The sequence below is a fragment of the Meriones unguiculatus genome, chromosome 1 (assembly GCF_030254825.1).
Source record: "Meriones unguiculatus strain TT.TT164.6M chromosome 1, Bangor_MerUng_6.1, whole genome shotgun sequence".
Taxonomy (NCBI): domain Eukaryota; kingdom Metazoa; phylum Chordata; class Mammalia; order Rodentia; family Muridae; genus Meriones; species Meriones unguiculatus.
In genome coordinates this window covers 30621146-30648855 of record NC_083349.1, presented here as the reverse complement: position 1 = coordinate 30648855, position 27710 = coordinate 30621146, and the positions used below count along the sequence as shown (strand labels likewise).

At 41.9% G+C, this 27710-nt stretch overlaps 1 protein-coding gene across 1 annotated transcript; it reads left to right on the top strand.

Annotated features, from left to right (window-relative positions):
* Window positions 1-15559: 15559 nt before the first annotated feature.
* On the top strand, window positions 15560-25722 carry LOC132646061 (serine protease FAM111A-like). The gene is made up of 3 exons (XM_060364075.1): window positions 15560-15726; window positions 20965-21052; window positions 23473-25722. Exons 2-3 carry the CDS (start codon window positions 20996-20998, stop codon window positions 25075-25077), a joined length of 1662 nt encoding a protein of 553 aa, XP_060220058.1. The 5' UTR covers window positions 15560-15726; window positions 20965-20995; the 3' UTR covers window positions 25078-25722.
* The last annotated feature ends 1988 nt before the right edge of the window (window positions 25723-27710 follow it).

Sequence of the window (27710 nt, the reverse complement as noted above, 5' to 3'; positions counted from 1 at the left end):
AACTGAGAAGATTCTTTAAGTCAGAGAACACTGTCAATAGAACAAAACAGCAGCCCACAAATTGGGAAAATGTCTTCACCAACCCTATATCATACAGAGGGCTAATATATAATATTTTAAAAGAACTTAAGAAATTTAATATCAACAAATAAAATAATCCAATTTTTAAAATGGGGTACAGAGCTAAACCAATAATTCACAACAGACGAATCTTGAATGGCTGAGAAGCACTTAAAGAAATGTTCAATGTCCTAAGCCATCAGAGAAATGCAAATCAAAACAACTCTGAGATTCCATCTTACACCAGTCACAATGGCTAAGATAAAAAACTCAGTTGAAAACACATTTTGGAGAGGATGTGGAGAAAGGGGAACACTCCTCCATTGATGGTGGGAGTGCAAATTTGTACAACCTCTCTGGAAATCAATCTGGCGCTTTCTCAAAAAATTGAGAACAGCTCTACCTCAGAAATCAACTTTGCGACACCTTGGCATATACCCAAAAGATATTCTACCATACAAGGACATTTGATCAACTATGTTCATAGCAGCTTTATTCATAATAGCCAGAAACTGGAAACAACCTAGATGTCCCTCACCCGAAGAATGGATAAAGAAATTGTGGTACATTTGCACAATGGAATGCTACTCAGTATTAAAAACAAAGAAATCATGAAATTTTTAGGCAAATGGATGGAACCAGAAAAGATCATCCCAAGTGAGGTAACTCAGACCCAGAAAGACACACATGATATATACTCATTTATAAATGATATTAGACCCATAGTACAGGATAACTAATCAACAGACCCAAAGAAGCTAAAGGACAAGGAGAACCCAAGAGAGGGTGCCAGAATGTCACTCAAAAGGGGAAATAAAATAGACAGCAGAAATGGATGAACCGAGGGACCTGGGCAGGAGATGGAATGGAGATGGAAACAAGGGTGGGGATCAGATGTGGGGAGAATGGGGATGGGAGGTGAGAGGTCTGGGAACAAGAAGGGGAACTAAAGGCGGACATCTCTTTGTCAAGCTGCAGGCCTGCAACAGGGTAGGCTCCTAGGATGGCATCAGTGTGACTCTAGCTGAGACTCCTAACAGTAGGTATAGAGGGGCCATGAATACTGAAGTGATCACCTCCTAGCCAGGTAAGGCTAATGGAAAGAGGGAAACAACAATCCCCAGACCAAACCTGTGATCTAAAAATTACAATGCCTACAAAAAGTGCAGGGATAACGAGGAAACAAAGATTGAGGGAAAGTCCAACCAATAATTGGCCCAACCTGAGATTCACCCCACAGTAGAGAGCCAGGCCCTGACACTAATGATGATAGTAATGATGATACTCTGCTATGCTTGAAGACAAGAGCCTAACTTGTCTGTCTTCTGGGATGTTCCATTCAGCAGAGGATCAGGACAAATGCTGGGACTTGCAGCCAAGCATGGGGCAGACCTCCAGGGATCCTGTGGAAGTGTTTGAGGAAAATGGAAGGACCTGGCAGGGACAGGAACCTTAAAAGAAGACCAACGGAGACAACTAACTAACCCAGTCCCATGGCGGGTTTCAGAGACTGAGACATCAACTAAGGGGCATGCATGATCTGGATTCCTCCATTGAGGGACATCTGAGTTGTTTCCAGGTTCTGGCTATTACAAATAAAGCTGCTACAAACATGGTTGAGCTAATGTCCTTATTGTGTACTTGAGCTTCTTTGGGGCATATGCCTAGGAGTGGTATATCTGGATCTTGAGGAAGCACTATTTCTAGTGGTCTGAGGAAGTGCCAGATTGATTTCCAGAGTGGTTGTACAAGTTGACATTCCCACCAGCAATGGAGGAGGGTTCCCCTTTCTCCACAACCTCTCCAGCATGTGTTTTCACTTGAGTTTTTTATCTTAGCCATTCTGATGGAGGTAAGGTGAAATCTTAGGGTCGTTTTGATTTGCATTTCCCTGATGACTAAGGCCGTTGAACATTTCTTTAAGTGTTTCTCTGCCATTCTACATTCCTTTGTTGAGAATTCTCTGTTTAGCTTCGTACCCCATTTTTTAATTGGATTACTTGATTTGTTGCTGTTTAACTTCTTGAGTTCTTTATATATTCTGGATATTAGCCCTCTGTCAGATATAGGGTTGCTGAAGATCCTTTCCCAGTCTGTAGGCAGTCGTTTTGTTCTGATGACAGTGTGCTTTGCTTTACAGAAGCTTTTCAGTTTCATGAGGTCCTATTTATTGATTGTTGCTCTTAGAGCCTATGCTGTTGGTGTTCTGTTCAGGAAGTTGTCTCCAATGAGTTCAAAGCTCTTCTTCACATTTTTTTTCTAAGCAGTTTAGTGTGTCTGGTTTTATATTGAGGTCTTTGATCCACTTGGACTTTAGTTGTGTGCAGGGTGATAAGTATGGATCTATTTGCATTTTTCTACATGTAGACATCCAGTTAGACCAGCACCATTTGTTGAAGATGCTGTCTTTTTTTCATTGAATGGTTTTGGCTTCTTTGTCAAAAATCAACTGTCCATAAGTGTGTGGATTTATGTCAGGGTCTTCTATTCGATACCATTGATCCACCAGTCTGTTTCTATGCCAGTACCATGCTGAAAAAAATCATCCTGAGTGAGCTATCCCAGAAGCAGGAAGTCGCACACGGTATATACTCACTCTATATAGACATATAATATAGGATAAACCTACTAAACTTTGTGCACCTAAAGAAACTAATCAAGAGGGAGGACTCTTACTAAAATGCTCAATCCCTATCCAAAAAGGCAAAGAGGATGGACATCAGAAGGAGAACAGAGGGAACAAGTCAGGAGCCTGACACAGAGGACCTCTGAAAGGCTCTGCCCTGCAGACTATCAAAGCAGATGCTGAGACTTATGGGCAACCTTTAGGCAGAATGCAGGGAATCTAATGAAAGAAATGGGAAACAGTAAGATCTGGAGAGAACAGGAACTCCACAAGGAGAGCAACAGAACCAAAAAAAATCTGAGCACAGGGGTCTTTCCTGAGACTGATACTCCAACCAAGGACTGTGCATGGAGATAACCTAAGACCCCTGCACAGACGTAGCCCATGGCAGTTCAGTGCAAAAGTGTGTTCCATAGTAATAGGAACAGGGCCTGTCTCTGACATGAACTGATTGGCCTGCTCTTTAATCACCTCCCCCTGAGGGGAAAGCAGCCTTACCAGGCCACAGAAGAAGACACTGCAGCCACTCCTGATGAGACCTAATTGACTAGGATCAGAAGGAAGGAAAAGACCTCCCCTAGGAGTGGACTTGGGGAGGGGCATGTGTGCAGAGGGGGGAGGAAAGGAGGGATTGGGACTGGAGGAGGGAGAGACCCACAGGGGGAATACAAAGTGAATAAAGTGTAATTAATAAAGAAATTTTTAAATTTTTATTTAAAAAAAGCAATAAATAAATAAATGGATAAATAAAGCACTTGATCCACTGCACAACAGAGGTCTTCTCAGTGATCTGAAGACTGAAGTATGATGGATTTGTAGATGAGTTTGGGATGGAGTTATTCAAACATTAAAGGCATTCCTTTCTCTGTCCTCCATCTGTTTACACTTTACTTTCTCCTCATCCCCCCTTTTATTTGTCTTTTTAATCTCTTTCTATTCTCACACAAAGCAAGTCCTTTCCTCATCCCTAGGACATTTAGAGTTCTGTGAAAATTTAAGTTCAAAAATCTAAATTCTACAACTGTTATAGTACATAGTAAATGGAGTTTCTGTGTGTATTTTTTATTGGAGTGATGCTTTGGGGCACTGTGTAAAGGTTGTCTTTGTATATTCAAAAGCTGATTTCTGTACCACCAGAGAGCTGAGTACAAACCAGACATTGGTATTGTTAAGAATCACCTGTCTCAAAAATGTGGAATGGCTCTACCTTGAGACCCAGCTATACCACTCCTAGGCATATACCCAAAAGATGCTCCACCAAAGCACAAGGGCATTTGTCAGCTATGTTCATAGCAGTGTTATCCATAATTGCAAGAAACTGGAAACAACCCAGATGTCCCTCATCTGAAGAATGGATAAAGAAAATATGGTACATTTACACAATGGAATACTACTCAGCTATTAAAAACAAGGAAATCATGAAACTTGCAGGCAAATGGATAGAACTAGAAAAGATCATTGTGAGTGAGGTAACTTAGACACAGAAAGACACACATGGTATGTATTCACTTATAAGTGGATATTTAGCCATATAGTATGGGATAATCATACTAGAGTACACAGTCCCAGAGGAGCTAAATAACAAGGATGGCCCAAGTGAAGTCACTTGTATCCCACTCAGAAGGGGAAATAGAATAGACATTGGAAGTAGATAAAGAAGGGGAACTGGGTGGAAGGGGGTCTGTGGAGGGGAAGGAGGCTGGGGATCAAATATAAAGAAAGTGGAGATAGGAATTGAGAAAGGTGGGAAAACCAAGGGGGTAGGGCATTTCTGAGACAAGCTGGAGGTCTGTGACAGGATAGGTTCCCAAGAGGATATGGAGGTGACTCTAGTTGAGACTCCTAGCAGCTGGGGACAGGAAGTGATCATCAGATAGCCGCCAGGGCTTCCAGTGGAGGGAAAGTGACACCAACCTACCCATTAAACCTTTGATGAAAAATTTAGCCTGCCTACAAGTTGTACAGGGATAAAGATGGAGTAGAGATTGAGAAAATGGCCAACCAATGACTGACGTGACCTGAGACCCACCCCATAGGAGATGCCGACCACTGACACTATTAATGATGTTCTGCTATGCTTGCAGACAGGAGCCTAGCATAACTGTCCTCTGAGAGGCTTCATCCAGTAGCAGATTGAAACAAATGGTGAGACCCAGAGCCAAACATTAGGTGGAGCTTGGGGAGTCTTCTGGAGGATTGGAGGAAGGACAGAAGGTCCCAGAGGGGACAAAAACTCCTCAAGAAGCCCACCAGTCTCAACTAACCTGAGCCCATATGGGATTATAGACACTGAAGCACCAACCAAAGAGCATGAAAGAACTGGACCTACACGCCCAGCACATACTGATGGAAAGCTTGGTCTTCATGTGGGTCCCCTAGCAAATGGAGCAGGGGTCATATCTGACAAGGACTCTGTTGTCTGCTTTTGTATCACTTTTTCCTACCTGGGCTGCCTTGTCTGGTCTCAATGGAAGAAGATGTGCTTAGACTTGATGCAACATGATATGCCAGGGTGGGCTTGTAAGGAGGTGGGTGTGTCCCTTTTCTGAAGAGAAGGGAAGAAGGAAAAGGTGGAAGAGAGTGGGAGGGTTGGGCCAGAAGGAGAGAAGGGAGGGGGCTGTGACTGGGCTAATAAAATGAATAAATTTAATAATTTTTAAGCGTGTGGAATTGATGCATCAGGCACCCCTGCAAGCAAAAGTTTCCTATAGCTGCAGCACAAACTGGGCCAGGGACAAGCAGCAGAAGATTGTGGAAGCACACTGGACTAAAGAGCACCTACTGCTGCAAACAGCACCCCAGCCCATGGTCTCTGATCCATCTTTATCCCTGCGCTCCAACAGTTCGCCATAGACCACTCAGGAGGTTGGCACCAGCTGTGGTTAAACTGAAAGCATTCCTGCATGCCACACTGGGGACTTCCAGGTAATGGTAAATGACTGATTGAGGAAATTGCCTATGAATTCTAATGGTTGTCACACAAAATATTGACTTAAAATTTTACTATTTAACATTCGCTGTGGAAGTATGTTCCAATGGTATCTTTTTATTGGCCACTGTTGTTCAGAATAGGTACTGAGAAAGCAAAACTTTCTCTACCCTGCTCTTGCAACTGTATTGTGAAAAGGCAATATTTTAATTCAATTTATTTTTATAGACCATGATCTAGTAACAAAGAAGGTAAAGGAATTCCAAGTTGTAAAGAATCCATTGGTTAAATTACTCTTGTCACCAATGTTCATTTAGGTGTCATCCACCCAAAGAGCATCAGACCCATCCGATACCTTTTTCTCAGAGGCGGGACCTGGAGCATCAACCCGCATGCAATCAGACTTGCTCTTCTCTGGGTCCAAAGCGGCTGACCCTGAGTGCAGTGCTTAGCCTCGCATCCTGAGCGTAACATTTTAGCTTTTTATGGTAGCCAACCATGCTTGGGGAGACTGTCCTGCTTCAATGGCTGTAAAGGCCTGAATGGTCATGGCTGCATTACGCTGTTGTGAGACTCTAATCTTGCATATATACCACAGGCAAACCAAGGTGACCAACACCAGAAGGCCTGCTAACGCTCCCATGCCCGCCCATTCCTTCAGATGATTCATGGCTGCAGCAATCCATGATGATAATCCTGTGGCTAGTCCTGCGTCCACTCTGGTAGAATTTACCATGACAATGGCCACTCTCAGCTGCTCCATCGTAGTATCGAATTCTCCAGTCCAATTACCTAAAATATAGCAAAGTCCCAATTTATTTCTAATATCAGAGATCAGACCTCTACTCTTGCCTGATGCGTCCAAAACAAAAAGGGGGAACTGTAGAGAGCTGCGGAATGCCATGCCTGAAAGATGGAGCTGGTTTCCGCCTTCCACCTTCCCGATGGTGAGTGCTCTCTGTCACAAACAACTCCACATTTGGCTAAGGCTGAGGATCTGGCTTGCTTCCATGTATGTGGACCTATCTGCATTGCCCACGTGGCATGCTGAGGTTGGCTACCCAGAGGCTATTTAAAGTGGGCTGGCTTTACCCAGGGTCAGATGATTGTTCAAGGTTCCTGAATAAACTGTATTGAAAAAAAAAATTACTCTAGTCACTGATATTAAATCTGTTATCATCCTCCATTTTCCTGATTTCTTTTTTACATCAAACAATGGGAATTCCATGGGCTGGTAGACTCTTCTATATGTTGAGCCTCCAGCTGCTCGTGTACCAGTTGTTCAAGTGACTGCAAGTTTTCCTTTGTTACGGGCCACTGCTCTTGCCAAACAGTTCTGTTTGAGATCTATTTAGGGGTAGGGATGTTGCTATCTCAGCAGTGGCCAATATTATAAACCTGGAAACTCAAACCCTGTGATGTTCTGTGTTTGAAGAGTGGGCACAGGTTGTTGCTGTTCTTAATTACAAATATCAATATCTTACCCAGGAGCATCTACCATTTCACCCTTAATTTCATTATTGGCTGTATCTGGGATTGCAGGAATATTAATTTGAATACCCATTGTGATAAAAGATCCCTCCCCTATAAATTTGTGGTTATGTCAGCCACATAGGATCTCAAATTTCCTGTTTGCCCTTCTGCTCCCACACATTTAATCCGTCATACACTTTGTCTTATCTGAGACAATTTACTAATTCCTATAAACTGTGTAGAAACCTTCTGAAGTGGCCAATCTGAATTTCAAGGCTTTTGGGAACAAATACTGAGATCAGCTCCTGTATCTACCAAACCTTCTATTTCAACACCATTCATTTGCAATATTAATTTGGGTCTCTGATTGTTAAGCATTGTTTGCCAGAACAAATTTTCCAGTACTCCCAAATGTCCCTGTTCTTTTCACTGGGGCTGCTTTGCCCTTGGTGTAGGGAAGGAATAACCGTTGAGCAATTCTATCCTTTTTTACATATGCCATGATTTTAATTTCTTTCTTGCAATCCCCATCTATAATACCTGGAAGACTTGAGAAGTTAATTTACTTGTTCTTTTTACAATACATGGAAAAATCCAATTAGTTTTTTATAAACTGTATACATTTGCTTTTATAGATTTGTTATTAATATCTCCCAAGTAGTTACTACAAGCTCTTTGCCAGTTTTCATTGATTATTTACAATGGCATAATATCAGCATTAGTTAGAGGTACTACAATTTTGGCTGGGTCTATTCCTGACAATTTATGTAGTCTTCTTCTACCTTTTTATTTATTTATTATGTATTACAATTTATTCACTTTGTATCCCAGCAGTGGGCCCCTACTTCATCTCCTCATAGTCCTACCAACCCTCTCTCTTCTCCCTCTATGTCCCTCCCCTAGTCCACTGATAGGAGAGGAATTCCTCCACTTCCATTTGATCCTAGCCTATCAGGTCTCTTCAGGGCTGGCTGCATCATCTTCCTCTGTGGCCTGGCAAGACTGAATCTCCCAGAATGAGGTGATCAAAGAGCCAACTACTAAGCTTATGTCAGAGTCAGCTCCTGCTCCTCTTACCAAGGGAACCCACTTGGAAACTGAGAAGTCTATGGGTTTCATCTGAGCAGGGGGTCTAGGTCCTCTCCATGCCTGGTCCTTGGTTGAAGTATCAGGCACTACAGGGCACCCTGGGCCCAAGTTTTTTGGCTCTGTTTGCCTTCTTGTGGATCTTCTTTCCCCTTCAGGTCTTTCTGTCTCCCCCTTCTTTCTTAGGATTCCCTGGACTCTGCCCAAAGGTTGGCTATGAGTCTCAGCATCTCCTTCAATACCCTGATGAATAGAATCTTTCAGAGGCTTCCTGTGGAAGAGTCCTGTTCTGTTCCTTGCCTTCTCCTGATTCCAATGTCTATCCTGTTTGCCCTTCTGAATGAGGTTTCAGCTTCTTCCCTAGGGTCCTCCCTGTTGTTTGGCTTCTTTAGGACTATAGATTTTAGTATGTTTATCCTATATTATATGGTTAATATCTACTTATAAGTGAGTATATACCATGAGTGTCTTTCTGGTTCTGGGTTATCTCAATTAGGATGATCTTTCCTAGTTGCATCCATTTGCCTGTAAATTTCATGATTTCCTTGTTGTTGTTTTTTTTTATTTTTTTTTCACAGTTTATTCATTACATATCCCAATTGAAGCCCCCTCCCTCAGCTGCCCCAATTCCCATCCTCCCTCCCTCTTCTCCTCATCCCCTTCCCCTAGTCCACTGAAAAAAGGAGTCCTCCATTATTGCCATGTGGCCATAGTTTGTTAAATCATAGTTTGTTAAGGACTGCCTGGATCTTTTTCCTTGATGGCCTGGCAAGGCTGCATCAGGGCTGAGTGGTCACAGAGCAGTCAACTGAGTTCATGGTAAAGGCAGCCCTTGCTCCCCTCACTCAGAGATCCACATGGAGACTGAGCTGCCAATCAGCCACATCTGAGCAGGGGGTCTAGATCCTCTTCACGCATGGTCCTCCATTGGTGCATCAGTCTTTGCAGGACCCCCTGGGCTCAGATTCTTTAGTTTTGTTGGTCTCCTTGGGAGGCTCCTGTCCCCTCCACGTCCTTCTATCCCCTCTATTCCTCCATAAGACTCCCTGCGCTCTGCCCAAAGTTTGACCCTGAATCTCAGCATCTGCTTCGATCCCCTGTTGGATGAATCCTTTCAGAGGACTCTCTATAGTACATTCCCATACTGTTTCCTCTCTTCCACTGCTTCTGGTGTTTATCCTGTTTGCCATTCTGAATGAGATTTAAGCATCCTCCCTAGGGTCCTCCTTAGTGTTTAGCTTCTTTAGGACTATTGATGGCTGTCCTGTACTATACAGCTAATATCCACTTATAAGTGAGTGTTACCAAGCCTGTCTTTCTGTTTCTGGGTTACTTCTCTCAGGATGATCTTTTCTAGTACAATCTATTTGCCTGCAAATTTCATGATTTCCTTGTTTTTAATAGCTGAGTAGTATTCCATTCTATAGATGACCCACAGTTTCTGTATCCATTCCTCTGTTGAGGGGCATCTAAGTTGTTTCCAGATCCTGGCTGTTATGGATAAAGCTGCTAAGAACACAGTTGAGCAAATGTCCTTGTTGTAAGGTGGAGTATATTTTAGATACATCCTCAGGAGTGGTGGAGCTGGGTCTTGAGGTACTACTACTTCCAGTTTTCTGAGAAAGCGCCCGATTGTTTTCCAAAGTGGTTGTACAACTTCACATTCCCACCAGCAGTGGAGGAGGCTTCCCCTTTCTTCACATCTTCTCCAGCATGTGTTGTCACTTGAGTTTTTTTAATTAAATTTTATTTTTATATTAATTACAGTTTATTTACTTTATATCCCAGCTGTAGCCCCCTCTCTCATTCCCTCCCAATCCCAACCTCTCTGCCTCATCTCCTCCCTGCCCCTCTCTAAGTCCACTGGTAGGGGAGGTCCTCCTCCCCTTCCATCTGACCTTAGCTTATCAAGTCTCATCAGAACTGGTTGCAATGTCCTCCTCTGTGGCCTAGTAAGGCTGCTCCTCCCTCTTGTGGGGGGGGGTCAAAGAGCCAGCAACTGAGATCATGACAGAGACAGTCCCTGAATCCCTTACTAGGGCACCCACTTGGATATTGACATAGCCATGGGCTACGTCTTAGCAGGGGTTCTAGGTTATGCCCAAGTATGGTCCTTGGTTGGAGAATCAGTCTCAGAAAAGACCCCTGTGCCTGATATATTTGGTCCTTGTGGAGATCCTGTCCTCTCCAGATCTTACTAAATCCCCCTTCTTTCATATGATTCCCTGCACTCTGCCCAAGGTTTGGTTATGAGTCTCAGCATCTGCTTTGATACACTGCTAGGTACAGTCTTTCAGAGGCCCTCTATGATAAAGTCCTGTCCTCTTTCTTGATTTCTCCTATTTCCAATGATTTGTTTTTCTAGGTGAGGATTGATCATCTTACCCCAGGTACTAATTCTTGCTTAACTTCTTTTTTTTTTTTTTTTACTTTCTTATTTTTATTTTTTATTTTTTTTAACTTTTATTAGTTACACTTTATTCACTTTGTATCCCCCCATAAACCACTTCCTCCTCCCCTCTCAATCCCATCCTCCTTCCCCTTCTTCACACATGCCCCTCCCCAAGTCCACTGATAGGACTCCCCCTCTCCTTCCTTCTGATCTTAGTCTATCAAATCTTATCAGGAGTGGCTGCAATGTCATTTTCTGTGGCCTGGTAAGGCTGCTCCCCCCTCAGGGGGTGGTGATCAAAGAACCTTGCTTAACTTCTTTAGTTGTACAGATTTTAATATGCTTGTCCTATATTATATCTCTAATATCCACTTATAAGTGAGTATATACCAGGTGTGTCTTTCTACTTCCGGATACCTCACTCATGATGATATATTCTACTTCCCATTGCCTGCAAATTTCATGATTTCCTTGTTTTTGATTGCACAGCAGTATCCCACTGTATAAATGTACCACAATTTCTGTATCTATTCCTCCATTGAGGGACATCTGGATTATTTCTAGGTTCTGGCTATTACAAATAAAGCTGCTAAAAACATGGTTGAGCAAATTTCCTTACTGTGTACTTGAGGAACTGTTGGATATATGCCTAGGAGTGGTATAGCTGGATCTTCAGGAAGCACTATTCCTAATTTTCTGAGAAAGCACCAGATTGATTTCTAATGTGGTTGTACAAGTTTATATTCCCACCAGCAATGGAGGAGGATTCCCCTTTCTCCACAGCCTCTCCAGCATGTGTTTTTTTTTTGTTTGTTTGTTTATTTTTTTATTTTTTTTTATCAGTTACATTTTATTAACTCTGTATCCCAGCTGTGTCCAGATCCCTCATTCCCTCCCAGTCCCTCCCTCCCTCGCTCATCTTCCTGCCTCCTCTTTATTGGTAATACTTTTTAATATTTTGTTTTGTTCAACTCGATTCTGAAATGTTATTTCAACATACAATAAATATACACGTTTTGATATTTCATGTTTTTCAAATCGTGCCTTCTGTATCCCGGTATGCTCTGTACTTTTTCATCATATATTCATATTAACACATGACAGTAGACACCCTCTTCTTCACTAGAGTTGAAACGTCTCCATTCACTGGTGTGCCTACGGACAATTCACCACCACCAGATTCCTGGGTCCTGTGCTTTGTGCACCTCCTGTTGGCTTCTGGAGTCACCAGCCATGTAAATCTGCATCTCCCAAAGTGCCGTTGTTTTCACCTATTTAGGTTTATTTGTTTATATTTTATCTTATTTTATTTTACTTTATTATTTTTTAGGTGCCTGTTTGGTTTCCAATAAGAAAAAGAAAAAGTGTGGATTTGGATAGGAAGAAAAGAGGGGAGGATCTGGGAGGAATTGGGGGAATCCATAATCAGAATATATTGTATGAAAAAATCTATTTTCAATTAAAAACAACAACAAAGATTAGATGTGGACATGGCTGGGGTTTGGTAAAAGCAGCCTCAGTATGCAGAGTGCTCTCTATATGTGGCCTGGTTAGTGCATGACAACTAAGAAGGATCTGCAAAGCTCTGTGCTATCAAACATAACTTCAATCATATATTTTCTTCCCTTGATCAAGGGACTCAGTGATGACCTCAAGGAGAAAAGGACAACATCTCTAGACAGGTTCCACTGCCTGTTTGTCCCCTCATATCTGCCTAATTTTCTAGCCTAGAAAATGGATCTTTGGAAATTATAGGGCTAAGCTTATGTCCCGTATCAATTTATATTTTGACACCAGATACAGATTTGTTCAGGATTCACATAATGATTGATGTCATAAAATGTGCAGCTGTTATAATTTTAAATCCCTTATAACAATTTTACATAATGCACAATAAATGTCAAAGTGTGTGACTGTTGGGGAGGAAAAAAAAAAAAGAGGCCGGGGTTGAGCTCTCAAGGGTTTGCACCAGGTGGAATAGGCTCTCCTAGCTCCATAGAGTGGAGTAAGCTCAGCCAGTGCGCCTCTGCATGGAGGTTTGCTAGCCACTGAAAGAAAGACCAGTCAGAGATCTAGCTGTGTTTCGGCCAGATGTGCAGTTCATTTAGTCTTTTTGTTTAGTTCAACAGCTGGATTCCTGCAGCTGAGAGGCAAGGTAGGTGTTGCAGGGTGGCAAGAGAAAGTAATAGCTAGGCCTGGAGGAAATGCTCTGAGTGAGCTACCCCTCTGGTTCCGAGGTGGGCCTGAAAGCCTCAGGCTGGTGGGAACAGCTGAGACAGACCTGTGCCCTTGTGTGCTGTAGTTCCTAAGTGGGGAGTGCAGCTCCACTTGCATGCAGTCCGCAATGCCCAGAGGCGCCAAAGTGGACCGCTGTGAGCATTTCTTCAGCAGTGCTCAAGGGAGACCTAGTCTAGAGTTTTGAAAACTGGTTTCTCTGTAAAAACCCTCCGGCCACTTCATGAAAATGCCTCCTAAGATTCTCCATCAGAATGCCATGTCTAGCAAATATTATAATTTTTTAAAAGTATAATTCTTAACATTTGATTTGTTTTTTTTTATTTTTTCATTAAGATTCTGTGATGTGATTGTTCTATATACCCCAAGAACAATAAGCTGAGCTTTATTTAGCAACAGATTTCTGGGAGCCCCTATTTGCTGTGATCAACCCCCAGCTAGAACCAGCACAGGGCTCTAAGGCCTTCTCTGTAGGTGTTCTCTGTCCCCAGGGGTGAGAAAACACATGTAATAGTTTCCGTTTTCTCTGGCCGTGCTTGGCAAAAGCTGAGTAAAATGGGTAAATTTGCTTTTTAAGGTTTTTGTTTTGTTTTGGTTTGGTTTGTTTCGTTTTGGTTTTGGTTTTTTGAAATGGGATCTTTCTACTGTGTAGCTTTGGCTGTCCAGGAGCTTACCATATAGACCTGGCTGGCCATGAACTCACTGAGACCCATTTGCTCCTGGCTCCTGAGTGCTGGGATTAAAGGGCTGCACCTGCTAAAGAAGTCTTTTTTATTATATGATTGTATTTTGAGATGCTTGTATGTTTGACCAACAAAATTTACCCTTTGTTAGCAACACAGGAAACAGCCAGTTTCCCCTAACATACAGTCATTCAAAGAAGCTGCAAACTGGGGAATATGGAAGTGCTGAGGGGGATGGGAGGGTGAGCAGAGAAAAAAGCCTGGCAGGTTAAGAAAAGAAAGAAAATAATCAACTGGATGTCATAAAGAAACTCAGCAGTTTGTGAGCTAGTGTCCCTTTCTTCCTAAAAGTCAGAGATGAAATGGAGAAAAAGAAAATCAAAGCAGTAACGACATAAAACAAAACCAACTGACCAGTGTTGCGTTCGATTCACGAAACCCCAAAAGACCACCAAGAGTCGAACTCATTGCAAACCACATGAGGATTTTTTTTTTACAGGCTAGAGCTTGTGCTCACACCCTCACTGACACAGTGGGTGAAAGCAGAGCCCTGTGCTCAGGGTAGGTGGGTGATTTAAAGGTCCCAGTCCCTCCCAGTGTGCCCAAAGCAGGGGAATTCCTGCCTGGCAAGCATCTATTGGTTGAAAATGAGAGATCAAAGAATTAAATATTAGTTTTTGGGGGTACTGGTTTAAATCTTTTTTTGTTTGTTTTTTTTTTTTTTTAATTTAAATCTTAAAACACAAGCCTAAACAAAGGCCAGCCAGGTGGAGACATGTCCAGCCACCTGGGGAGAGGAGCTAGCCTTACCCCACTCTTTTCCTGCACACTAGAGATACAGTTGCTAGGAAACTGTATGGCCAGGCCAGAACCATTTATGGTCTTGGCACCTAAAGTAAACCAATCATTTCAAAAGTCAATTTCCCTTACCCAATCATGTAACACCAATGCATGTAACCCCCTGCTTGCCGTTTTTCCCTTTAAAAACTTTATTCCCCTAGACCATCCCACCTCATTCCTCTTCGGTTTTCACAGGAAGTTTTGTGACCTGGGCTCAAGCTTGTATTAAACAAACCCTCAAGTATTTGCAGCAGAGTCAATTACTGGTGGTCTTTGGGGGTCTCACAAATTAGACATGACAAAACAGAAAAGTGGATGTTGCATTTTAAACTGATTGGCTGTAGGAAGGCCCCCAAACCATTAACAGTCTGGCCCCTCTTGTTTGGCTGTCCTAGGGGAGAGAGGCGATCTGAGCCAATTTCTTAGCAACTGTATCTCTAGTGGGCAGGAAAAGAATGCAGTAAGGCTGATTTCTCCCCGCAGGTAGCTGCACTTGTCTCTCCCTGTCTGGCCTTTGTTCAGGCTTGTGCTTTAAACTTTAATCCAATAACCCAAAAACCTAACTTCAAATTCTTTGTTCTCTCACCAGAAACAGTAATTTTCTAAGGGTCTAAGTTTCCTTTCGCCGGGGTTCTTATCCCCTTTCCCAGGCTTTGTTGCCTACTCAGAGCTTCCTTGGGTGCTTTCTCACTGGCCAGACTATGTCTCTGGAATATTATTGATTGATTCTTCCTTCTAGAAGAGCTGACCTGAGTCAGGGGCTGGATTTGAGACTAAGAGGTGCTGGCTGAAGGCGGGACATAAAGCAGGTAGATGCACACATGTACACACTGCACAAGTACTTTGCAGGGTAGACAAGGGTGTGACAGCACTCTTGCCCCTAGGTTGGAAAGGATGAGATTGGGTGCTCTAAGCACTGAGCCAGAAGTGTAATTCATTGGGAGGGACCAGGAAAGCACAAGCTTGTTTTCAGTGGCTGCTCCTTGTCCCACTGGGTCCTGGAGGGAACAACGGAGTGGGTTAGGACAAGGCAGTCATTGATTAATTGTTTGTCTTACTTCTGCAAAGTCTGCTTTTAAGAAATCGAAACAGAGAGGGAGGGAAGTCAGGAAGCCAAGGAAGCTTTAAACATCTTTAACGTTTATCAGGAAATGGTGGGGGGGGGAAGGGGAGGAAGTGTGAATACAAGTAATGAGGGTGGGGTATAGAAAATTGTAAATGAGTAGGGGTGAGGAAGGCAGGAAAGGGTTGGGGAGGGACAATGAGAAATTAAAGGGGAACTGGCTGTGGAGGTGGGTGAAGAGGGGGCCTGAGCGGGGGCTGAGAAGGAACAGAGAGGACGCTTAAAAGCTCTGTTACTTCATAACTTTCCTGAAGAAGAGACAGCAAGTCCTTTATTAAGGTCAGTAGAATCCTAACTCCTCCTATAACAGCATGGATTGGTTCAGGATAGCTGCAAGCATTAAATATTTTGCTATAACATGGTTCCCTTTGGATACTGGAAAAGGTAGGGGTGGGGATAGAGAAATGGATATGGAGTATTGTTGTTGTTGTTTTGTTTCCTGTTTTTTGGAGACAGGGTTTCTCTGTATGACAGAGCCCTGGCTGTCGTGAACTCACTTGGTAGACCACGCTGGCCTCGAACTCACAGAGATCTGTCCTGCCTCTGCTGAGATTAAAGCCGTGTGCCCCCTATGCCTGGCGTGGAGTGTTTTCTTGACCTCTTAACTCTTGCTCAAAAACTTGCAAGAGAACTGGAAAATTCACGTTGCTATTTGTGTTCGGGAGCCCAGCAAAGACGACCACTCAGACACAATTTATAGCCAACTGAAAGTCTTTACTCCAAGTGGCTGAGACTACATTCAAGTATTTGGGACTCAAGTTTAGTAGCCCTGAGCATTTAGATGAAGAGGATTTTAAAGACAAAAATCACATCCTGATATTTTGCTCAGCAGCTGGAGGGGAGTTTTTCACAAGCAGGCAGTTTAACAGGAGTTAAGTTAGCTGAGCCATCTTGGCCTTGAGTCCTAGGAAAGTTGGGTAATATTCCATAGGATTCTCTCTCAGGGAGATCAAATTTGAGTTAAACCTAAAATGGCCTCAGCAAGAATACAAGATGAAGGAATTCCTGCACTGTCTTTCCCTATCACCTCTGTTCATTGTTTTCTAAGTGAGTCCATAGAATGAGTCATCAGCAGGTAACACTGGTTCCCAATTTGACTGACTGATTGAGGAGTAATTTCACACCCTCAGAAATAAAAACAGACCAGTTCCTCGCTTACTTTCCAACTTTCATTTTCCCAGACTCTATCCGCTGGTCTGAGAGTGTCCCTGGTTCAGCCTAGATACAGCACTAGCAGTAATGTTCTAAGCAACCTGTTACACACTGCCATTATCTGAAGCCTTTGCCAGAGTATTGTTTGTTTACTTATTTTGATTTTATTTTTTCAAAACAGGGTTTCTCTGTGTACCCCTGGCTGTCCAGGAACTCACTTTGTAGAGCAGGACTCAAACTCACAGAGATTCACCTGTCTCTGTCTACTGAGTACTGGGATTAGATGTGTGTGCCACCGTGCCCAGACTGCCTGACATATTTTTCATCTGATGCTGAGTCTATACCACCCCTCTTGGGGTGAGGAAGAGGCAGAAAAAAGCCAGTGTGCCCAGGGTCGTGCAGCTGAGCCTAGACTCATCAGCACTCTCTCTGCTATACATGTTTTCATAGGACATCCTTGCCTCATTTACAGTCGCCGCTGCTTTTCACAAACAGGAAACTAGTAGATTTCCACTGTAGCTCATCAGCAGTAGTCACTGGTAGAAATCTGGGGCTCAGGTTCCGCAACGAGGTGTGTGTGTGTGTGTGTGTGTGTGTGTGTGTGTGTGTGTGTTAAGATCACAGATAGAGTCTTCAGATGGTTCCCGCTTGACTGAGTGCATCAGTTAAACAACAGTGTGAAGAAGCAGCCCAGGGGTGACAATTCTGAAGATAAGTTCTCCGTTCTTTGCAGCAGACTAATGATTTTATGATAAAAGACTTAAAGTGCACAATTATGTCATGTTGGTGGTTTGTACTTATGATCCCAGCACTGAAGATGAGACACGGTGATCGCAAGGCTAAAGTCAGATGAGGCTACTTGGCAAGAACCCCCTTTAAAAATAGGATTTATTCTGCAGTTAAGAGCATCCATTTGCTGCTCTTACAGAGGAGGTAAATTCAGTTCACAGCACCCACAGAGTGGCTCACAACCACCTGTACCTCAAGTTCCAGGGGACTGAGCACCCCTTTCTTGATTTCCATGGACCTTGCATTTACAGGGTACAATACATATCCAGACACACACATGCACACAAAGTTAATAAAGAAATCCTTAAGAAGAATTAACTAAAGATGATTTCTGTATCTCTCTTTATTTTTATTTGAGTAAATAACTTGACATTGTGACTACAGAAGATAAGGTCTTTCACTTCTGGAGATAGAAAGTGACTTAGACTTAAAATACCATGATGTCTCTGTCATCTAGTATATGAAAGAAAAAGTAAATTTATTGCCAGAGGCCTTTCTGGGTAATCACACCAACTCACATTAGGTGGGTCACTTTTTGTGTTCTTAAAACACAGCCCAAATAATGAAATAGAGGTTTTCCCTGAACCTCTTCTGGAGCCACCTTAAGCCCATAGGCACACAACTGAGAGATCAGTTATAGCATTTCTTGTAGTTAGGCTCTGCCCTTGTGGAAGATAAAGGACATCATCCAGATAGTGAACTAAATAAACCTGTGAGTGTTTCTTTTTAATTTTTTGTAAAGCTATATCTACACATTTTTGACAAAAGGTAGGATTATTTTTCATACCTTGAGGGAGGACTTTCTCATGATATCTATGATATGGCTGTCTTATATTTGTAAAGGGAAGACTAAAGCCAACTCTCTTATGGTCTTGAGGACTTAAAGGACTTAAAAGAAACAATCCTATAAATCTATAACTATGACTTTATCATCCCTAGGAGCAGCAGAAAGAGAAGGCAAGCCAGGTTGGATAGTTTCCATAATCTCACTAATTTTTCTCAAGTCTTGTTTACTTTTTCTCAAGCCTCCACTTTCCTGATTTCTTTTAAATAACAAATATAGAAGCATTCCAGGGACTCTTCTGTATGTCCCGTTGCAATTGTTCATTAACCAGATCTGTGGCTGCTTGTATCCTTTCTGCAGTCAGGGCCCATTATTGCACCCACACAGGAATCTCAGATTACTAAGTAATGGAGTCAGCAGCTGTTTCAATAGTACCCTCTAGGAAAAGGGTTTTTAAGGTGTTTTTTAAATGAGTAAAGGATCTTTTTAAATTATTTTGTTTTATTTTATGTGCATCTGTGTGATCCCTTGCAATTGGTGTTACAGACAGTTGTGAGCTGCTATGTGGGTGCTGGGAATTGAACCTAGGTCTTTTAGGAAGAACAGACAGTACTCTTAACCACTGAGCCATCTCTCCAGGCCCTCTAGGAAAACATTTTTATCAAAACCTTATTTCTGTCTATTTTGATCCTGTTTAAGTTCTATAGGTTCTGCAATACCCTGACTATTTTTCCCCAGTCCCTTATTGGGATCAAATTTCATTTGTGTCATTTGAGCAGCAACTTAATTATTTGTTCCTATTAAAAGAAGTCCCATCTATTCCAAAATGTCTCTTCCTTTTAATATGAAAGGTAAAGATGGAATCACACAGGGACAAAAGAAACCCCAGGGTTTTTCGTCTGCCCATGTTAACACAACAGTGCTTTTTGCAACATTGGCTGTTTGTCCTGGGCCTGTTAAAGTTGATGGGGTATTCTGAGTTTTCCAAGAGGAGCGTCTGTCTTTTCCAGCAACACAGGAAACCTCAGCTCCTGTACCTATAAGATCTTCATTACTCTATACCTGTAAGATTTTTATGGGGCACCCAGAATGCCCTCTCACTAGATGCAAACCCCCGGCTTCCTCTTTCTCTTGGGGAGGCTGCTCTTCCTAATGAAACATAAGTGAGCAAAAGCAACTGTGCAACTCTCTGTCCCAGATGTATTTCTGTGGTTTGGGGGGAGGGGGAGGAAGGTAAAGCATAACCTTAATCTCTCCGGCAAAATCTGAACCAATTAGCCCTGAATGACCTAAATTCCTTGTGGGGAGATTGAACTTCTTCCTAGAATAAGTCCCATATACCTGGAGGCAGAAGGCCAAACACCCCAGTGGGTATACAAATTGTGGGAGAATCTGGGATTAATACTGCTGAAGTGGTGGAGCTGAGGGTCAATCCTGCACTGCCTGGAGTGTCCTGGAGGAGTTGTTGGACCCCTCTAGGCTGAGGGGGATCATATTACTCTCATTAGCAAGGCTAAGCATTTCTCCCGGAGCCATTCTAGGAGGGAGCAACATTCCATCATATCTGGCACAGCATTCTCTTCTCCAGTGAAAGTCCTTTGACATCGAGGCTATATTGGTTTTTGCATATTAATGAAAGCTGTGTTTGTCTGTGGCATTCTGCCAGAGGCTGGGAGCTGTCCCACAGTGGGAATTCTTTTCTCTTCTTTCTTGAAACAGTTCCTACTAAAATGTCCTAGTTGGCCACATGAAAATCCTATTTTATGCCTTTCTTTTTGGATGTAGTTTTTCTGACCTTTTAAAAACTGCGTGGTGGTCTGTCCCTGCAAGGCTACTGCAAAAGCTACTCTTTGTAAATGGGAAGGGGAGACCTCAGAACGTATTCTAACAAATTCATTAAGATCTCAAGACACACATGGTATACACTCACTTATAAGTGGTTATTAGACATATAATATAGGATAAATATATTAAAATCTATACTCCTAAAAAAGCTAAACAACAAGGAAGACCCCAGGGAAGATGCTCAATCCTCATTCAGAAGGACAAATACGATAGACATTGGAAGCAGGAGAAGACAGGGAACAGGACAGGAGACTATCACAGAGGGCCTCTGAAAGACTCTACTGATCGAGGTATCAAAGCAGAGGCTGAGACTCATAGCCAAGCTTTGGGCAGAGGGCATGAAATTTTATAAAAGAAAGGAGAGATAAAAAGACCTGGAGGGAACAGGAGCTCCACAAGGAGACCAACAGAGCCAAAAACTGGACCCTCGGGGCCCTGCAGAGACTGATATCCCAACCAAGGACCATACAATGGAGAGGTCCTAAAATCCCTGCTCAAAATTAGCCCATAGACTCAGTCTCCAAATGGGTTTCCTAGTAAGGGGATCAGGGGCTGTCTCTGGCATGAATTCAGTGTCTGTCACTGATCACCTCCCCCATAGGGTGCTGCCTTGCCAGGCCACAGAGGAAGACAATGCAGCCAGTCCTGATGAGACCTGATAGGCTAGGGTCAGATAGAAGGGGAGGAGGACCACCCTTATCAGTGGATTAGGGGAGGGGCTTGGGAGAAGAGGGAGGGAAGGTCTGATTGGGAGGAGACAAGGGAGGAGCCCACAGCCAGGATACAAAGTAAATAAATAATAATAATTAAACTTTAAAAAAAATTTTAAAAGATCTTATTTTCTAATTAGACTTAGTGGAGTCTGGCAACCAGACATTTCCACTGCACAGTATATGACAGCTGTACAGATTCTGCCAAATTAAATCACTTTGAAATCGGTGTTTCAGGTGAACCATTCCGTTTCTTCTTCAAGCTACCATGAACTCTGAAGCTGGCAGTTCACAGGGCGATATAAGGAACTACCATTCTTCTCAGGTAGGTCTCTATACCCTGTTCTGAGATAGACACATAGCAGACTTGGCCATCCTTGGTCCTAGCTTGCATAGTTCTTCCTGCCAGGAATCTGCTTCTTTGTGTATTGTGAAATTATCTCCATTTACCTCATTCTTCCTCTTTTAGTGCATGGGACTGGAGAAGGGATTTGTAATTCAAGTTTAAGACATATTAAAGAAGTTTTTATTTAGGTAAAATTTATAATTTTGTCTAAAATAATAATGGTGATAAAAATCAAATGCAACCTAGTAAGATAAACTTTGGGAAAATGAAATCAACATATTTCTTCTTTTTATTTTATTTTTTCTTATCAGTTACATTTTATTAACTCTGTATCCCAGCCGTGTCCCGATCCCTCATTCCCTCCCAGCCCCTCCCTCCCTCCCTCATCTCCACCATGCCCCTTTCCAAGTCCACTGATGGGGGGGACCTCCTCCCCATTCATCTGATCCTATTTCATAGCATGGAAATAGTCTGGGTATGGATGATCAGTTGAATCACAACAACCCATATTATAGTACTTAAGTTTATAAAATGACTGCCTGTGTATTGATTTTTACTGCGACCTTGTCAGGCAGTTGAGGAAGACTATGTTTTCCATCTGTTTATTGAGAGGAAGGAGAGAAAGAAGTTGCTGGGGGTAAGGGAAGAACTGAAGACTTGGGTAAGTTTCCTGACGTGAAATCAGAGCTCTTTCTACCCTCCAGGCTCAGTTATAAAAGTGAGCCTTTTTTGAACCTGCAAAGCTCCTTGAATATATCAGGAAGGCTGAGTACTGACAAGCATTTGAGAATGCCACTTCAAAGCCCCTGACTTGTTTCTTTTTATCCAAGTTCCAAAAATATAGATGACTCAAAAAGCTAGAAAACCAATGTCAAGCCTAGATATGCCTCTGTCTTACTCTATTACAGAGCAATAATCTAACAACTGCATACACTACTTCCCTTTCCCCTAAAAGTGTCAGGTCAAGCAAGACCTGTAATCCCAGCACTCTGAAATCTGGAGAAAATAATTACATTCCAATGTAAATAATTACATAATTATGTCAGGACTCTATAATGTTCCAAGAAACAACAACAATAACCACAACACACACACACACACACACACACACACACACACACACCACATGCAGGGAAAAAATATCTAAATTGCCCCAAATGTCTTTCAATAGGTGAAAATCACTTGCAGCACTTCAAACAGTGTGACAAAGGTGCTGTTGGTGACAGCATTTATACTGCAGAAATTTCTGGGCATGACTAGAGTAAATTTCTATTATCTTACATTCTTCTTAATCTCTACATTGGAGACTATTGGTGTTATTTCAAATAATAGCAGAATTCATCTTTATCCTGCTCTTCATTGCTGTCCTTATTACCAGTGTGTAGCATCACTGGAATATGAAGAATATGAAGCCATGACTGTTGCCACGATTTTCATGATAACATGACATAGGAAAAATGAATCAGCACACAGTTCTTGAGTGAGTCCTATAAAAACGGGAGTTATGTACACAAAGTTTACAAAAAGAGAATGGGTAGATCAGAGGGAGATGATTAGTATTAGCATTCACATATTCGGTTTCCTCAGTAGTTATTATGTGATATTAGGGAAGGAACTTATAAGGATAATGTTCAGTTCCTCAATATGTTTACCAAAATGTCAGGGAGGCTATTTTCTTTCCCACCTAGTTATAAGAACTGAGTATTGATGTAATAGAGGATATGGTAGATTCTTTCATATTAGATGACTAAAGGTATCTACTACCAAAAAATAACTATTTTTATAAGCAAATAATTCATTAATACTTTTTATTATCATTGAATACTTGGTACTAAATCATTGTACTGTGCTCTTTCTGAATTTAGCATTTTAAAATTAAGAGAATTTAATCCTGGCATAGTGAGATGCCCTTAAAATGCAGGCACTAGAAGGCACAAGCAAGAAAATTATAAGTTTGAGGCCACCAGGGACTAATTGGAGAGTTCCAGGAAAGCCTTGGTTACATAATAAAACCCTACAGCAGAAAAACAACAACAGACCAACATATGAATACAATTTCCATTGCAATATACCACTGTGCTTGGAAAAGATGAAAATTGTATTGCTTTAAATAATAAACAATACCTAAATACCCCATCAGGAAGGTTATAGATTTTAAAATATCTGTATAGCACTGTGTCTTCCCTCTTTTTTTGTCGGGAAATGTATCATAGGCAATATGAGATTACCTGACTGATTTGATAGAAAGGAAGCTGAACTTGTATTTTGGATCTCAAGGTAAACTTGGACTCATTATATTCAATGGTCTTTTGAGGTTGGCACTGAGTTTCCCACAGAAATTTTGTGAATTGCACACTAAAAATGGAAACATTGGACTATATACCACTTTTTTTTTTTAGGTCCGCAAAGAAGAGCAGAGTGATTACAATACCTATCAAATTAAGGTGGAACCTAGAAAAAGAGCAAATGATATAACAAACACACAGGACCAACAGGAATACTCACCTAAGAAATGTCGGCAACATCAGACCACTTCTCCAAATCAGAGAATTACCATCACCTTAGACGGAAATGACAAGGAAAATAAAAATATGAAACACCAGGCCACAGAGAGGAACACAGATAGGTCATATGAAGCACGCATCAGTGTCAATGCTGTCAACGAAGAGACAGAAAGTCAAAAGGGTGGGTGCATAAACCTTGGCGTGTCCCTCTATTTTCCAGAAGTGGGTATTACATTTTCTGAAACTGAAAGTGAAGAGAGTAAAGATAAGCAAGTGAGTGGTTGGCAGAACCAGGTACGTACTGACCGCATCGAATCTGACGGGGAGAGGGATGAAAGGATCCTCAAGTGTAGAGAACATCACCAACACTCCTTTGTACAGAGTGACCATCCGAAGCCCATTAAAGACCTGGACACCATCAGAGAAGACACCCAGCCAGTTGATGAGTTAGAGGGCAAGCTCCTTCAGACTGAGGTTGAGAGACAAAAGTATCCTCAAGCAGCAGACTCCACTGATTTAGAGAAGCCATCTTACTGCACGTTAAAAGAATACATTGTGGATGAGTACCCCGTGTTGAAAAGAGAATGTGAGAAACTCAGAGCATACATCAGGGAAGAGAGTGAAAACACAACTAAGAAGACTTCCTCATTTGAAATGCAGAAAGCAAACTTCAGGAAACTGACAAAAAACTCCACCCCAGCTAAAGTGCTCAAACTTCTTTCACGGTTCAGTGACTCAGTTGGGCTCCTAGTTTGGAACAACGATGGAAACGAAGGCTGTGCCACCTGCTTCGTTTTTACAGGATTGTACATCTTCACTTGCCGGCATGTAATAAATGACATCGTGGGGAAAGGCGTAGAGCAAAGTAAGTGGGCAGATACAATTAATCAATGTGCGAAAGTCACATTTGATTATGAAGAGTCCCTGGCAAATGAAGACAACTGCTTCTTTTCTGTTGAACCCTGGTTTGGGATATCTGATGAAACTCTTGACTACGCTGTCCTGAAACTGAAGGAAAACGAACAACAAATACCTGCTGGGTTGTATAATGGAACAGCTCCTGTACCGTCCAGTGGGTTGATTTATATTATTGGTCATCCTGATAGGAAACAGAAGCATAGTGATGGCTGTGCTGTAGTTTCTCGAGACGAGCACGCTCAGGAAAGAGAAGCAGTGGAAGGCAGTGCCACTATGCAATATATCCATATGTACACCCAAAGAAGCTTCCAAGAAGCAGTTCACGAAACTGGTGTGCTTGCCCGTGACAACACTTTTTATTGTGGCTCTTCTGGATCTCCTGTATTCGATTCTAAAGGGTCACTGGTAGCCATGCACACTGCTGGCTTCATTTGTGAGTATGAAAGAGATGTTTCTAGTATCATCGAGTTTGGCACGGCTATGGAATCCATCCTCACCGACATTAAACAAAAGCATGAAACATGGTATAATGAGGAATGTGTAAACCGACAGGATGTAGAAATGAATAGTCTAGATTATTGAGAAGTGGAAAAAATTTACTCTAGTTTCTTTTTCCCTTAAAAAAAAAAAAACTTTTATTCCTTGGAAGTCTCACACATGAATACAACGTATATTGATCAAATTCACCTACTTCCGCCTTTTCCCAACTCTTCCAGGACCCTAATCTGTAACTCAGTTTCACGTCTCTTTTATTATTTGCTTTTCATAAACTTTCTGAGTCCAGTTATTCCTGCCAAGATGTACATAACTGTGTGGCCACCTACTGGGACATGAGCACCTACCAGCAGCCATGTCTCCAAAGGAGAGTGAGTTTCCTGGCATCATCGGCCGTCGATTGTCAATAGCTCCTCAGACAGGGGTAGTTTCCTGGGGGCCTCCCTCATCCTTGCAGGAATCTTGATTGGCTTGATCTTGCCTCTGTGAGTCTGTGTCTGCAACGTCCCTGCCACACCTAGAAGTCAGTATTCTATAGGTCACCCCCCCCCCCGCTCTTACATTCTTTTGCCCACTTGTCCTCGAAGTTTTCTGAGAGGACGAGGGTTAATACAGATGACCCATCCACCCCTGAACACTCAACACTTGAACATTATTACAAGTCTTCTCTGATCAATGGTGAGTATAGCTCAAATTTCCACACATATGTCAGCTATTTTCTTCTGCTTTTTTTATTTTTTATTTTATTTTCTTTTTTTATTCATTTTTTATTTTTTTTTATCAGTTACATTTTATTAACTCTGTATCCCAGCCATGTCCCGATCCCTCATTCCCTCCCAGTCCCTCCCTCCCTCCCTCCCTCCCTCCCTCATCTCCACCGTGCCCTTTTCCAAGTCCACTGATAGGGGGGACCTCCTCCCCATTCATCTGATCCTGTTTTATCAGGTATGACAGGAGTCTACTGAGCGCATCTGAAAGACTCTAACAGCAGTGTTTTCAAAGCAAAGACTCATGACCAAACCTTTGGCAGAGTAGAGAATCATAAGAAGGGGAGTTAGCCAGCATGTGTTTTCTTTTTTTTTTTTTTTTTTTTTTTTTACAGTAGCGGTTGCTGTAGTTATTTTTTTTTCAATGCAGTTTATTCAGGAATGTGTTTTCACTTGAGTTTTTTATCTTAGCCATTCTGATGGAGGTAAGGTGAAATCTCAAGGTCGTTTTGATTTGCATCTCCCTGATGGCTAAAGACATTGAGCATTTCTTTAAGAGTTTCTCTGCCATTCGATAATCCTTTGTTGAGAATTCTCTGTTTAGTTCCGAACCCCATTTTTTAATTGGATTACTTGATTTGTTGCTGTTTAACTTCTTGAGTTCTTTATATATTCTAGATATTAGCCCTCTGTCAGATATAGAAGATCTTTTCCCAGTCTGTAGGCTGTCTTTTTGTTCTGCTGACAGTGTCTTTTGCTTTACAGAAGCTTTTCAGTTTCATGAGGTCCCATTTATTGATTTTTGATCTTAGAGCCTGTGCTGTTGGTGCTCTGTTCAGGAAGTTGACTCCTGTGCCAATGAGTTCTAGGCTCTTCCCTGCTTTTTCTTCTAACCAATTTAGTGTGTCTGGTTTTATGTTGAGGTCTTTGATCCACCTGGACTTTAGTTTTGTGCAGGGTGATAAATATGGACCTGTTTTCATGTTTCTGCATGTAGACATCCAGTTGAACCAGCACTATTTGTTGAAGATGCTGTCTTTTTTTTCCCATTGAATGGTTTTGGCTTCTTTGTCAAAAATCAAGTATCCATAGGTGTGTGGATTTATTTCTGGGTCTTCTATTTGGTTTCATTGATCCACCATTCTGTTTCTATGCCAGTACCATATAGTTTTTATTACTATTGCTCTGTAGTACAGCTGAAAATAAGGGATGGAGAAACCTCCAGAGGATCCGTTGTTGTACAGGATAGTTTTGGAAATTCTGGGTTTTTTTGTTATTCCATATGAAGTTGAGAATTGTTCTTTCACATTCTGTAAAGAATTGTGTGGTATTTTGATGGGAATTGCATTGAATCTGTAGATTGCTTTTGTCAGAATGGCCATTTTCACTATGTTAATCCTACCGATCCATGAGCACAGGAGATCTTTCCATATTCTGATATCTTCTTCAATTTCTTTCTTCAGAAACTTGAACTTTTTTTCAAACAGGTATTTTGCTTGCTTGGTTAGAGTCACGCCAAGGTACTTTATGTTATTAGTGGCTATTGTGAAGGGTGTTGTTTCCCTAATATCTTTCTCAGCCCTTTTGTCTTTGGTATACAGGAGGCCTTCTGGTTTTTTGTTTGTTTGTTTGTTTGTTATGTATCCAGCTACTTTGTTGAAGGTATTATCAGCTGAAGGAGTTCTCTTGAATTTTTGGGGTTGCTCATGTATACTATCATATCATTTGCAAATAGTGATATTTTGACTTTTGCCTTTCTGATTTGTATTCCCTTGATCTCCATTAGTCATCTTATTGCTCTAGCTAGGACTTCAAGTACTATGTTGAAAAGATATGGAGAGAGTGGGCAGCCTTGTCTTGTCCCTGATTTCAGTGGGATCTATTTAATTTTCTCTCCATTTGGTTTGATGTTGGCTATAAGCTTGTTGTATGTTGCCTTTAATATATTTAGGTATGTGCCTTGTATCCCTGATCTCTCCAAGACTTTAAACATGAATGGGTGTTGTATTTTGT

What these genes read in the sequence shown, in the direction of transcription:
- LOC132646061 (XM_060364075.1), top strand. Translation starts at nt 20,996, where the DNA reads ATGAACTCTGAAGCTGGCAGTTCACAGGGCGATATAAGGAACTACCAT. An exon ending in GGAACTACCATTCTTCTCAG is followed by an intron (nt 21,053 to 23,472) that starts GTAGGTCTCTAT and finishes TTTTTTTTTTAG; the next exon opens with GTCCGCAAAGAAGAGCAGAG.